Below are 13,142 nucleotides of genomic sequence, written 5' to 3' on the forward strand. Positions count from 1 at the left end.
ATGTTCATCTCTAGGAGACAGAACACATCTCCTTCCTGAGCGGTATGACGGCTGCGTGGTGCCATGATGTTTATACTTGCGTACTATTGTTTGTACAGATGAACATGGTACCTTCAGGTGTTTGGAAATTACTCCCAAGGATGAACCAGACTTGTGGAGGTCTACACTTTTTTCTGAGGTCTTGGCTGATTTCTTTTGCTTTTCCCATGATATCCAGCAAAGAGGCACCGAGTTGGAAGGTAGGCCTTGAAATACATTCACAGGTACACCTCCAATTGACTCAAATGATGTCAATTAGACTATCAGAAGCTTCTAAAGCCATGACATCATTTTCTGGAATTTTCCAAGCTGTTTAAAGGAACAGTCAACTTAGTGTATGTGAACTTCTGACTGCAATTGTGATACAGTGAATTTTAAGTGAAATAATCTGTCTGTAAACAATTGTTGGAAATATTACTTGTGTCATAGACAAAGTAGATGTCCTAACCGACTTGTCAAAACTATATTTAACAAGAAATTTGTGGGGTGGTTGAAAATTGAGTTTTAATGACTCCAACCTAAGTGTATGTAAACTTCTGACTTCAACTGTATATAGACAACATATACACATTTTCTCACACACACTACAGTGACACTCCCACAGAAAACCCACACACATTCACTACATACGCACACAACACACACACACACAAGTCGACGTTGTCTCCGTGCTGTTTGTCGCTACTTGGCTACCTGCAAATCTTTTTGGCTTTTTACTCTTAACCATTTAATCAAACTCTGTATTGAACAAGTTTATCAACGTCTTAGTTTAGTCCTCACATTACTTTTTTAATTTAACATTTTCACCCCAGACGCTTTATCTGGACACCCGCAGGACTTTCTCCAGCCGAAAAAGCTAAGTAACATTATGCCTTCTCATTGCAGTTTCTGTTTACAGGAAAACTATCGCCTTATGGTGGGGATAGCAGAGTCGCAAGCTCGACCACAGACACAATCGTTAGGCAAGGGCAATTGAAAAGTAGGAAAAATGATACAGCGTCTATGCCACCATTAAATCCAGGTAGGAGTGTTAATCCCCCTGCACAGTCCTGGCAGCCGGACAATTTTCCCATGGCTTCTGGAAAGAAACCCTATCGGCATGCTCAACAGGTGTCGCTCTATAGCCTATAGAAACTTTCAACCGGTTTTATGACAAATTGAAATTTGTTAAGAAAAACAAATGACTACATTTTTGTCTTTTGAGCTTCTAGTCATGAAATATATGCAATCTACTCAATCACGTTTTATAGCTACTGTTTACAGGCGTCCTGGGCCATATACAGCGTTCCTTACGAAGTTTCCTGAATTCCTATCGGACCTCATAGTCATGGTAGATAATATTATATTTTTTGGTGACTTCAGCATTCACATGGAGAAGTCCACAGACCCACTCTAAAAGGCTTTCGAGAGCCATCATCGACTCAGTGGGTTTTGTCCAACGTGTCAGGATCTACGCATTGCCATAATCTTAGCCTGGATCTAGTTTTGTCCCATGGAATAAATATTGTGGATGTAAATGTTTTTCCTCATAATCCTGGACTATCGTACCACAATTTTATTATGTTTTCATTCGCAACAAATAATCTGCTCAGACCCCAACCAAGGATTATCAAAAGCTGCACTATAAATTATCGGACAACCCAAAGATTCCTAGATGCCCTTCCAGACTCCCTCCACCTACCTAAGGATGTCAGAGTACAAAAATCTGTTATCACCTCATATGAGGATCTAAACTTAACCTGTGTAATACCCTAGACGCACCTCTGAAACCACAAAACATTTGTCAAAAGAAACTAGCTCCCTGGTATACAGAAAGTACCCGAGCTCTGAAGCAAGCTTCCAGAAAATTGGAATGGAAATGATACTCCACCAAATTGGAAGTCTTCTGACTAGCTTGGATAGACAGTACCGTGCAATATCGAAGAGCCCTCACTGCTGCTCGACCAGGCTACTTTTACAACCTGATTGAAGATGAACGGAACAATCCAAAATGTATTTTGATGCTGTTGCAAAGTTAATTAAAAAACAGAATTCCCCAAGTGAGGATGCCCTTTCACTTCAGCAGCGATGAATTCATGAACCTCTTCGACAAAAAGATAATGATCATTAGAAAGCAAATGATGGATTCCTCTTCAAATATGCATATTTCTACAAAACTAATTTGTTCTGTGTCTGCAAAGAACTGCTAAGACCTAGGATAAATGGAGAGTTTTTTTAAAATCCTGTATCTCGACACATTTACAAAAATAGTCATGGCCTCTAAACCTTCCAACTGCCGACAGGACCCTACTCCAAATAAACTGCTAAAAGAGCTACTTCCTGTGCTTGGCACTCCTATGTTAAACATAATAAACAGCTCCCTATCCTCTGATTGTGTAAAAAAAACTCACTAAAAGTGTCAATAAAACCTCTCCTGAAAAAGCCAAATGTTGTCCCGAAAAATTATAAAACGAATTGGCCTGTATTGAATCTCCCATTCCTCTCAAAAAAATTGGAAAATGCTGTGTGCAGCAACTCACTGCTTTCTTGACGACAAATAATGTATTCTAAATGCTCCAGTCTGGTTTTAGACCCCACCATAGTACTGAGACTGCACTTGTGAATGTGGTAAATTACCTCGTGTTGCTAGACTTTAGCATCACTTTTGACACCATAGATCAGCACATTCTTTGAAAAGTCAAATGAGAGCATACTCTGTTTCCGGTTTCTGTTTGATGACAACAGCCACACAAATACAACAACAGGTTGTTTGCCATTTAATTTTGCTTATCGAACAATATATTATTGTTAGATAAACAAGGCTGTTCTCAACTGCTACAGTAATTTAAATTAAGGCTGTCGATGGCCGCTATAGGCTACAGTAATTTAAAGAAATGCCGTTAATGGCCACTATGGGTTCTATTAATTAATTTTGAAATTATAAAACATATCAGTAACATTCCACCCATGTTGCCAATAGAGGGCGACTGTGTGATCACGCTCTCCGTAGATGATGTGAGTAAGGCCTTTAAACAGGTTAACATTCACAAGGCTGCAGGAGCCAGATGGATCAGCAGGATGCGTACTCAGAGCATGCGCTGATCAGCTGGCAAGTGTCTTCACTGCATGTTCAACCTCTCCCTGACCCAGTCTGTAATACCTACATGTTTCAAGCAGACCACCATAGTCCCTGTGCCCAAGAACGCCAAGCTGTCTAAATAACTATTGCCCCGTAGCACTCACATCTGTAGCCATGAAATGCTTTAAAAGTCTGGTCATGACTCACATCAACACCATCATCCCAGACACCCTGGAACCACCCCACTTCACATACCACCCCAACATATCCACAGATGACACAATCGCTATTGCACTCCACACTGCCCTTTCCCATCTGAACAAAAGGAAAACCTACATGAAAATGCTGTTCATTGACTACAGCTCAGCGTTCAACATCATTGTGCCATCCAAGCTCATCACTCAGCTAAGTACCCTGGGATTAAACTCTTCCCTCTGCATCTGGATCCTGGACTTCCTGACGGGCTGCCCCCGGTGGTGAGGGTAGGCAACAACAACTATGCCACGCTGATCCTCAACACGGGGGCCCTTCAGGGGTGCACTCTTAGTCTCCTCCTGCACTGCCTGTTCACCCACGATGGCATGGCCACGCACAACTCCAACACCATCATTACATTTGCAGACAACACAATGGTAGTAGGCCTGAACACCGACAACATTGAGACCTGGCAGTATGGTGCCAGGACAACAACCTCTCCCTCAACGCCAGCAAGAACAAGGAGGGCCAAGCACACTCCCAGGAACAGGTTGAGAGCTTCGAGTTCCTTGGTCTCCACATCACTAAGGAACTATCATGGTCCACACGCATCAACACAGTCATAAAGAGGGCATGACAATACCTCTTCTCCCTCAGGAGGTTGAAAAGATTTGGCATGGGCCCTCAGATCCTCAAAAAGTTCTACAGCTTCTACCGCTGGTTCACTCCTTGGTATGACAACTGTTTGGCAAAGGACCGCAACAAGCTACAGAGGATAGTGCGTACAACCCAGTACATCACTGGGGCCGAGCTCCCTGCCATCCGGACCTCTATACCAGGCGGTGTCAGAGGAAGGCCCTAAAAATTGTCAAAGACTCCAGCCATCCAAGTCATAGACTGCTCTTTCTGCTACCGCATGGCAAGCGGTACCGATGCACCAAGTCTGGAACCAACAGTATCCTGAACAGCTTCTACCCCTAAGCTATAAGGCTGTTAAATAGTTAACCTAAAGCTACCCAGAAAGCTTCATTGACCCTTTTTGCACTAACTCTTTTGACTCATCACATAAGCTGCTGATACTGTTTATTACCTATCCAGTTGCCTAGTCACTTTATCCCTACCTATATGTACATATACGTATGTACTGAGTAAGTATCTACCTAAATTACCTCGTAACCCTGCACATCGACTCGGTACTGGTATCCTGTGTATATAGCCAAGTTATCATTACTTGTTGTGCATTTATTCCTCTTGTTATTATTTTTATATTTATCTTTTTTCTCTCTGTATTGTTGGGAAGAGCGCGTAAGTTGGCATTTCACTGTTAGTCTACACCTGTTGTTTACAAAGCACGTGACAAATAAAATTGGATTTGATTCGATTCAAGAGCATTTTATATCGCTGAGAGAGGTAAACAGTCAGTCATCGTGCACGGCTACCTGGCTCTCTGTGGACGGCTACCTGGCTCTCTGTGGACGGCTACCTGGCTCTCTGTGGACGGCTACCTGGCTCTCTGTGGACGGCTACCTGGCTCTCTGTGAACGGCTACCTGGCTCTCTGTGAACGGCTACCTGGCTCTCTGTGGACGGCTACCTGGTTTTCTGTGAACGGCTACCTGGTTCTCTGTGGACAGCTACTGTACCTTTCACCTATGACCTTTCAAATTGACATCATCTGAGCTCAGGCCACATGAACCTACTGTAATTTAATAGACCTTCTTTATACTTTGGATGAGAAAGAGGCTTGTCAACCATTTAGTATGTCCATCCTACTAGTAATTTACTGTCCATCCATCTATATGTGACGTATATGGTGTGAGTAGTAATTTCATCCAGTCTTACATGTTCCAGGTGACAGTCCCAGAGACTCTCTGCATTTCTCCCAGAGCTGCCAGCAACAGGGACGACTTCCCACAACCCACCTGGCCCACGATCATAGTCAGCTGACCTGAGAGAGCGAGCGAGAGAGAGACACACAGGAAATGAGAAATTAGGTGGGAGAGAGAGAGTAGAGAGATGAGGGGATAGGAGGAGGGAGTAGTGATTCCTTTAATAGAGTATTAATGCCATGGCGTTTAACCTTCCTCCAGCAGCAAAGCCTTACCAAAGGGAACCTTGATGTTTACGTTAGACAGGGTGGGAGTCCCATCTGTCCAGGTGAAATATCCACTGGTTATCTGGAGAAAGAAAAATCACACGCATTGATCAAAGCAAATGTCAGACTGATTCCCAATGCTTTCACAAAAACATAATCTGACTGAGTAAGCAGTCAGACAGGATATTGTCACTGGCAGCACACTGATGAGACTGAATAATAGTTTGAACTTCTATCTAGTTCTGCTACCTCTCACTCACCCTGAACCAGAGGTCTAGGTCCTCCTGGTCTACCTCTCACTCACCCTGATCCAGAGGTCTAGGTCCTCCTGGTCTACCTCTCACTCACCCTGATCCAGGGGTCTAGGTCTTCCTGGTCTACCTCTCACTCACCCTGATCCAGGGGTCTAGGTCCTCCTGGTCTACCTCTCACTCACCCCGATCCAGAGGTCTAGGTCCTCCTGGTCTACCTCTCACTCACCCTGATCCAGGGGTCTAGGTCCTCCTGGTCTACCTCTCACTCACCCTGATCCAGGGGTCTAGGTCCTCCTGGTCTACCTCTCACTCACCCTGATCCAGGGGTCTAGGTCCTCCTGGTCTACCTCTCACTCACCTTGATCCAGAGGTCTAGGTCCTCCTGGTCTACCTCTCACTCACCCTGATCCAGAGGTCTAGGTCCTCCTGGTCTGCCTCCTACTCACCCTGATGCAGAGGTCTTGGTCTCCCTCCTGGGGGGGTGGGTTGCCTCCCTCATGGCTGTAGTTGTTCCAATCGTCCCTGGGATGTCTCTTCCTGTTCACCACCTTCAGAGGCTGGGAGAGGTGCAGGGAGGGGGCAGGGCATTGCTTAGGCTTTTTACAGGACCACTATGAAAACCACAGAGGTGGTGGATGGTGGCGGAGGATTGTGGAGGAGGTGGTGAGTGTGTGTGTGCAAATGAGGTTGGGGTGGAGGGAGGACATTAACTACAACATTGATGTGTATTCTGCCTGTGAATGAGTGGTTGAGTGTTTAAGAGCTCTTTGTGGGAGCTCTGTGTGTGTGTGTGTGTGTTCATGTATGTGTGCATGCATGCGTACGCTTGCGTGCATCTGTGTAAATGTTGATATTGATCGTGACTACAACACAAAACAAATGTGAACCGTATGTGAACCGATTACATATTCAAACTAAGGGCAACTGTAGAATGGCATCCATGACAGGGAGACGGATGACATCATGCATGATGACATATACAGGTAAGGTAGTCTAGCTAGCTAGATTTTCAGATATTACAAGTTTCTAATTTTGACAGAAAGTGGTTTCAATTCAAGCTAAAGTGTACTGTTAGCTAGCTGGCTCCCTAGCTAACAGTATGTTTATGTTGTTATTTGTATCCTAGAACCGTTTGCTTTGCTAGTTAGATCCCAATGTTAGCTAGCTAACATTGAACCTGGCTGGTTAGCTTCCAGGATATTTATGCAGGGTAGTAATGACATGATTTGGCACTATGTTCATTGTTGTTTAACTAGCTAATGTTAGCTGGCTGGCTCGTTAGCTAACATTACGTGACGTGTGATCTTAAATGTTGTTTACCTAGCTAGGTTCATTGTTTACCTAGCTAGTTAGCGACATGTCTTTAACTAAAGTGTACTGTTAGCTAGCTAACGTTAGCTGGCAGGCTCCCTAGCTAACGTTATGTGTATGATGTTATTATTCTTATCCCAGAGCCGTTTGCTTTGCTACTTAGAGCCCAATGTTAGCTAGCTAACATTGAACTTGGTTGGTTAGCTCCCATCAGATTCACGCAGGGTAGTAACCACATGATTTGGCACTATGTTCATTGTTGTTTAACTAGCTAACGTTAGCTAACGTTACTTGACGTGTGTGATCTTAGCTAGCGACATGTCTTAAGCTAATGTGTACAACACCCGTTGAATATGGCCGGTGTCAATAAATGTCTGCAAAAGAGTATAATGAAATTGTTGGCAGCAGAGCTGGTTAGGCTGTTTTCATGTTATCCAGTTGTAAACAAATCATTGGTCAGAGTGTCAGGTGTGACACACTGTGAGCGAAATAAGATGGGTGGGGCTAAAGCTTAAGAGGGTGTGAACAATGCTGAATGGGTGCAGACAAAGAAGAGCTCTTCACTAAATACCAAAACATTCAAAAAGTTTACAAGTTGATGAACTTTCAAAGCAGAATTACTTTCCTATTGTTCCTCAAAAATGCAATGTATGATGTACCATTTTGTAGCTCTGAGTTTCTACTTTTATTCTAGATTTCAAATTTTGCTACATAAGACCAAATCCAGGTGGTGAGTCACATTAAAACCGAAGCCATACGTTTCCTGACCGTTAAAACAAATGTTTTTTAAACGTTCTGAGACCAGAAGTGAACGTTTCGCCTGTTCTGGAAATGTTTATTTTCAGGTTGCAGGGAGGTTCTGAGAACATTTGACTCTGGTTTCACAGGATGCATCTTTCCAACAACGGCCGAAGATGTCACATGCGTTTCCCAAAACACCACGCAGAGAGAATGGTCGCTAAGTGTGTTGTTGATGGTCGCTATGTGCTCTCTGATCCACTTACTCCATTCAAATCTTACCTAACAATATATTTATTTCACAATACTGATAGCGGATCAGCTTCTAGAGAGATATTACCACCTACGGCTGCTTATTCTAATGCTTACCTAATAAAAATGCACTAAACCACTGATTTGGCACATCATTGCACATGTTAGTGTCACGTTCTGACCATCGTTCCTGTGTGTTTTCTTTGTTTTAGTGTTGGTCAGGACGTGAGCTGGGTGGGCATTGTATGTTGTGTGTCTGGTTTGTCTATTTCTATGTTTGGCCTGATATGGTTCTCAATCAGAAGCAGGTGTTAGTCATTGTCTCTGATTGGGAACCATATTTAGGTAGCCTGTTTTGTGTTGGGTTTTGTGGGTGATTGTTCCTGTCTTTGTGGCACCAGATAAGACTGTTTTGGTTTTTTCACCTGTTTTGTAGATTGTTGTACTTTCATCTTTATTAAAGATGGACAAAACTAACCACGCTGCATTTTGGTCCGCCTCTCTTTTCCCAGAAGAAAACCGTTACAGTTAGGCTACACATAATGAAGTATATTGAGACAAATTACAGACAGAAGCAAAATAGAACTCATTTGATTTAACATGAAATCTATTTCAATATGTTTGAAATAGGCCTATTGCCTACTTTCTATATTTTTTATGCAGTCATCTCAACTTTCATATGAAGCATCTTTTTCTACGTCACTTGTTTGTATCAATTGCAAAGACAACTTTGTATTTGTAGTCAACTTGGTTCTGAAGTTGTCGGTGGTAAAGGAGAGACGGGTAAACCATGTGATTCTATGTTTAGCAGAGATCTTCTGTGTATAAAGAAATGCGAGAGGGCAAAAAAAAGCATCTAACGACGCACTTAGCTGTTCTACGAGTGGTCTGAGACAGGCATTAGATTATGGACGTTTTCAAGTGCAACATAATAACGATGGTTTTGGCAAACAGCTCGGAGATTTAACGCGCCCATTAATTGACAACACATGATCTTAATGATTGCTTGTTTCCTTTGAAATTGGGTCTGTTTGAATAGACGAAAATTCAATGAAATTAAATATGGGGAAAACATGGCATGCTAACTCCATTCTGGTGGCGCAATTCACTAATTCCATGGATAGAGAACAGGTCCCAGTTTCCCAAAAGCATCTTAAGCCTAAGTTCATCGTAAGAACCTTTGTAAGAGCATCGTTAAATCTCTTTCCTGAGACTGTTAATGACAGTTTTTGCAAAAATGATTTGGTTGTGCAAACACACAGTTTCATCAGCTATCTGGGTGGATGGTCTCAGATGATCCCGCAGAGGAAGAGGTCCTGGAAGGCGTGGTTACACATGGTCTGCGATTATGAGGCCGGTTAGACGTACTGCCGAATTCTCTAAAACGACTTTGGAGAGCGGCTTATGGTATAGAAATTAACATTAAATTCTCTGGCAACAGCTCTGTTGAACATTCCTGCACTCTGCATGCCAATTGCACACTCCTTCAAACCTTGAGACATCTGGCATTGTAGAGTGGCCTTTTATTGTCCCCAGCATAAGGTTCACCTTTGTAATGATCATGTTATTTAATCAGCTTCTTGATATGCCATACCTGTCAGGTGGAAGGATTATCTTGGAAAAAGAGAAATGCTCACTAACAGGGATGAAAACAAATTTGTGCACAACATTTGAGAGTAATAAGATTTTTGTGCGTATGGAACATTTCTGGAATCTTTTATTTCAGGTCATGAAACATGGGAAGCTTTACATGTTGTGTTTATATTTTTTGTTAAGTATAAATGTAACCATGTTTGAACTTGTACAAAACATTCTGTTAAAGTTACTTAAATGTTCTGAAAATGTTCCAAAACCAAGCAACTATCCTGTACCATTCGCAGAAAGTTTTAGGACGTTTGTATGCTAAATCACCATAGGACAACTATGCTCTCAACAAGCTCTAAGAAACATAAGGTTCTCAGAACATTATGTGATAGCTGGGTACTCACCACTGCCTGGTACTTGTTGTTGTGGTTTCTGGGGCCGGAGGGAATGGTTTTGTGGTTGCTAGGGCCCGTGGGCATGGTAGCATTTGGCTCCTGCTCATCTCCAATCTCATCACTACTGAAGAACTCACTCAGCTTCTGGGCACTATGAGGAAACAGGGGTTAAGGTTACAGGGTTAGGGTTACAGGGGGACATGACCGACACATTTCATATTTCCACATTCTAGTATTAGCAGATGCTGTTCTCCAGAGTGAGTTACAATAAGGAAAAGTTAGTGTTTTGGAGATGGGATAGGGAACAACACAGCAACAGGGTTTTCAAAGGAAAAGTGCCAGGAAAGTCTCATTGGACTGTACATCTGATAGAAGAAGGCAAACATGACGGAGGAGTGAAAAGATGATTGGTTTAAGTCAACAGTCATAAAGTATTCTGTTTTTATATGTGCCTTTTCTGGGCCAAACTAGAATCAGCCATCTTATCACCATCATCTACCTGCTCCAACTTCAGGTCAAATGAAAGCATTAGAATCAGCCATCTTATCATCGTCATCTACCTGCTCCAGCTTCAGAACATCTGGAATCAACTAGAGCATAACCTGATTAGTAGAACTCCTAAGTACAAGCATGAACACACACCTAAGAAAAATATTCACAAACAATATGGGCCTTGCTGTACATCTACTGTAAATCAGGTTGAGTCAGCTGTGACTAGAAGTACTGTTACACTCCAGGCTGCTCAACGAGCCACAGATCTCATCGCGCGTTTGAAGAGCTCTTATTGGCCCATCAATTTAGTGGAACATTGCTTCACTTCTCTGTACCCCCCCCCCTCTCACTACCCACTCTCTCTCACTCCCCCTCTCTCATTCCTCCCTGTGCCGTCCCTATTTCCCAACCTCCTCTATCTCACCCTGTCCCTCTCTCTGTTCTCTTATCTGCTCTCTCTACCTCTCTTTCTCTGTTCCTTCAATTCACTATTCTCTTTCTCCTCTCTCTCCCTCTCTCTGTACTCCATAATGAAATGAATGTTCCACACTCACTGGGGCTGGCAACCACTTATCAAAGCTTCAAAGCCAGGTCATGTCAGACTTCACTTCAGCTTTACTCAAATGCCAGGATACAGGAGTTACTGACTTCGATCCCATGAAGCAATACTTTTTTAACATTCTATCCTTCAGCATTCTAAATTAATTGTGAGGACTGATCGTGTGCGTGTGTCCAAAGCCACTGCAGTAGAGCAGAATAGCAGTATGCTCCAGCTATACTGCAGAATGGCAGTGTCAATACCAGGCTGTTACGGGGATCATAAGGACCTCTGAATGGAACGATGGACTTAGATTACCCCTGAGATACAGCATCACACTCAACTTGCTGTCACCATGAATAAAGATAGGATTGTGTTAGTTAGAAACATTTAATTAAGTGTCACGCCACAATGATACAACTACACCATACAGATTATTTTAAAACACATTGTGGACCACTAATGGAGTTTTGAAAAACTAAAACAATCACAATCAAGCATGGTAGAGGCGTCATCTATAATGCATTACATTATATATGTAATTACTTGTGTGTCATTGAATAAGGAAGTAGTGGTTTAAGTGGGATGTAGATTGACAACTTCTTCCTCATTTACACGACAGCTATATGATATACATACTGGCTCCATGTAAAGATGTCAGCTCCATTGGTTGTTACGAGACATCAGTACATCCTCTCAGGATGCAGAGAAAACCCCTGACAACATCTCTCCACTCGGGATGACTCTAACATGGTAATGATACCCCTCTCCTTTGAGATACAATACTCTGCATACATGATGTACAGCTCTTCTACTTACAGAAGGCCAATATATCATATCTAAAGCACTTACTTGTACATACATGATGGTAAACAAATATGAAAGCAGTGATTGACTGACAGGCTGGGTGGCCAAGGGTGGTCCAGTGGTCTAAGCCGCTGCTTCTGGAACACATATACCGCTGCATCATAGATTTGAATCTGGCACACTGCAATTTCTGCAACTCTCTCCTATCTTTTCTTGCTCTCTGTCCGATCAAATAAACAAAAAATATTTGAGTGGGAATAACAAGATGGGTGATTGCTTGTGTGTTTGACTGATGATTGTAACAATCGCCTTCGTCGTGGAAGTGACCGGACCAAGGTGCAGCATGGTGAGTGTACATTCGCCAACAAAGCAAGAAACAACAAAAAAGAATGTGAAGCTGACTAGGGCTATACAGGCCACTAACAAAGACAACTACCCACAAAATACAAAAGGGAGAAAGGCTGCCTAAGTATGATTCCCAATCAGAGACAATGATAGACAGCTGTCCCTGATTGAGAACCATACCCAGCCAAAACATAGAAACACAGAACATAGAGTTTCCCACCCGAGTCACACCCTGACCAACCAAACATAGAGAATAAAAAGATCTCTACGGTCAGGGCGTGACAGTACCCCCCCGAAAGGTGCGGACTCCGGCCGCAAACCTGACACTATAGGGGAGGGTCCAGGTGGGCATCTACCTCGGTAGCGTCTCCGTTGCGGGACGTAGACCCCGCTCCACCTCTGGCTCCCTCCACTTTAATGGCGCCTCTGGTGCGGGGACCCTCGTCGCCGACCACGGACTGGGGACCCTCGCCGCAGGCCTCGGACTGGGGACCGTCGCTGGAGGCTCCGGACAGCGGATCAACGCTACAGGCTTCGTGCTATGGATCATCACTGGAGGCTCCGGGCCATGGATCACCACTGGAGGCTCCGGGCCATGGATCACCACTGGAGGCTCCGGGCCATGGATCACCACTGGAGGCTCCGGGCCATGGATCATCACTGGAGGCGTCGGGCCATGGATCATCACTGGAGGCTTTTTATGTGGAGCCAGAACAGGTCTCACCGGACTGAGGAGATGTACTGGAAGCCTGGTACGTGGAGCTGCCACAGGGCTTACCAGGCTGGGGAGACATGCTTGAGTCCTGGTACGTGGAACCGGAACAGGTCTCACCGGACTGGGGAGATGCACTGGAAGCCTGGTGCGTGGAGCAGGCACCGGATACAATGGGCCGTGGAGGCGCACTGGAGGTCTCAAGCATAGAGCCGTTACAACCCGTCCTGGCTGGATGGTTACTTTCACCCGGCAAATGCGGGGCGCTGGCACAGGACGCACTGGGCTGTGCAGACGCACCGGAGACACCAGAGCCGGCATAGGATAT

The 13,142-nt window shown here is 43.9% G+C and overlaps 1 protein-coding gene across 1 annotated transcript in view; it reads right to left on the reverse strand.

The window, feature by feature from the left end:
* The window catches only part of LOC135556641 (ATP-binding cassette sub-family C member 8-like), a 148,649-nt gene that overhangs the window by 65,003 nt on the left and 70,504 nt on the right, over positions 1-13,142 (reverse strand). The window contains exons 13-16 of the mRNA XM_064990008.1: positions 9,930-10,071; positions 6,087-6,197; positions 5,396-5,468; positions 5,134-5,239 (exon numbers count right to left, since the gene is read on the reverse strand). Of these exons, the coding sequence (XP_064846080.1) occupies positions 5,134-5,239; positions 5,396-5,468; positions 6,087-6,197; positions 9,930-10,071 (432 nt within the window). The remainder of the gene's footprint in view (positions 1-5,133; positions 5,240-5,395; positions 5,469-6,086; positions 6,198-9,929; positions 10,072-13,142) is intronic.

Source organism: Oncorhynchus masou, chromosome 15 (assembly GCF_036934945.1).
Source record: "Oncorhynchus masou masou isolate Uvic2021 chromosome 15, UVic_Omas_1.1, whole genome shotgun sequence".
Taxonomy (NCBI): Eukaryota; Metazoa; Chordata; class Actinopteri; order Salmoniformes; family Salmonidae; genus Oncorhynchus; species Oncorhynchus masou.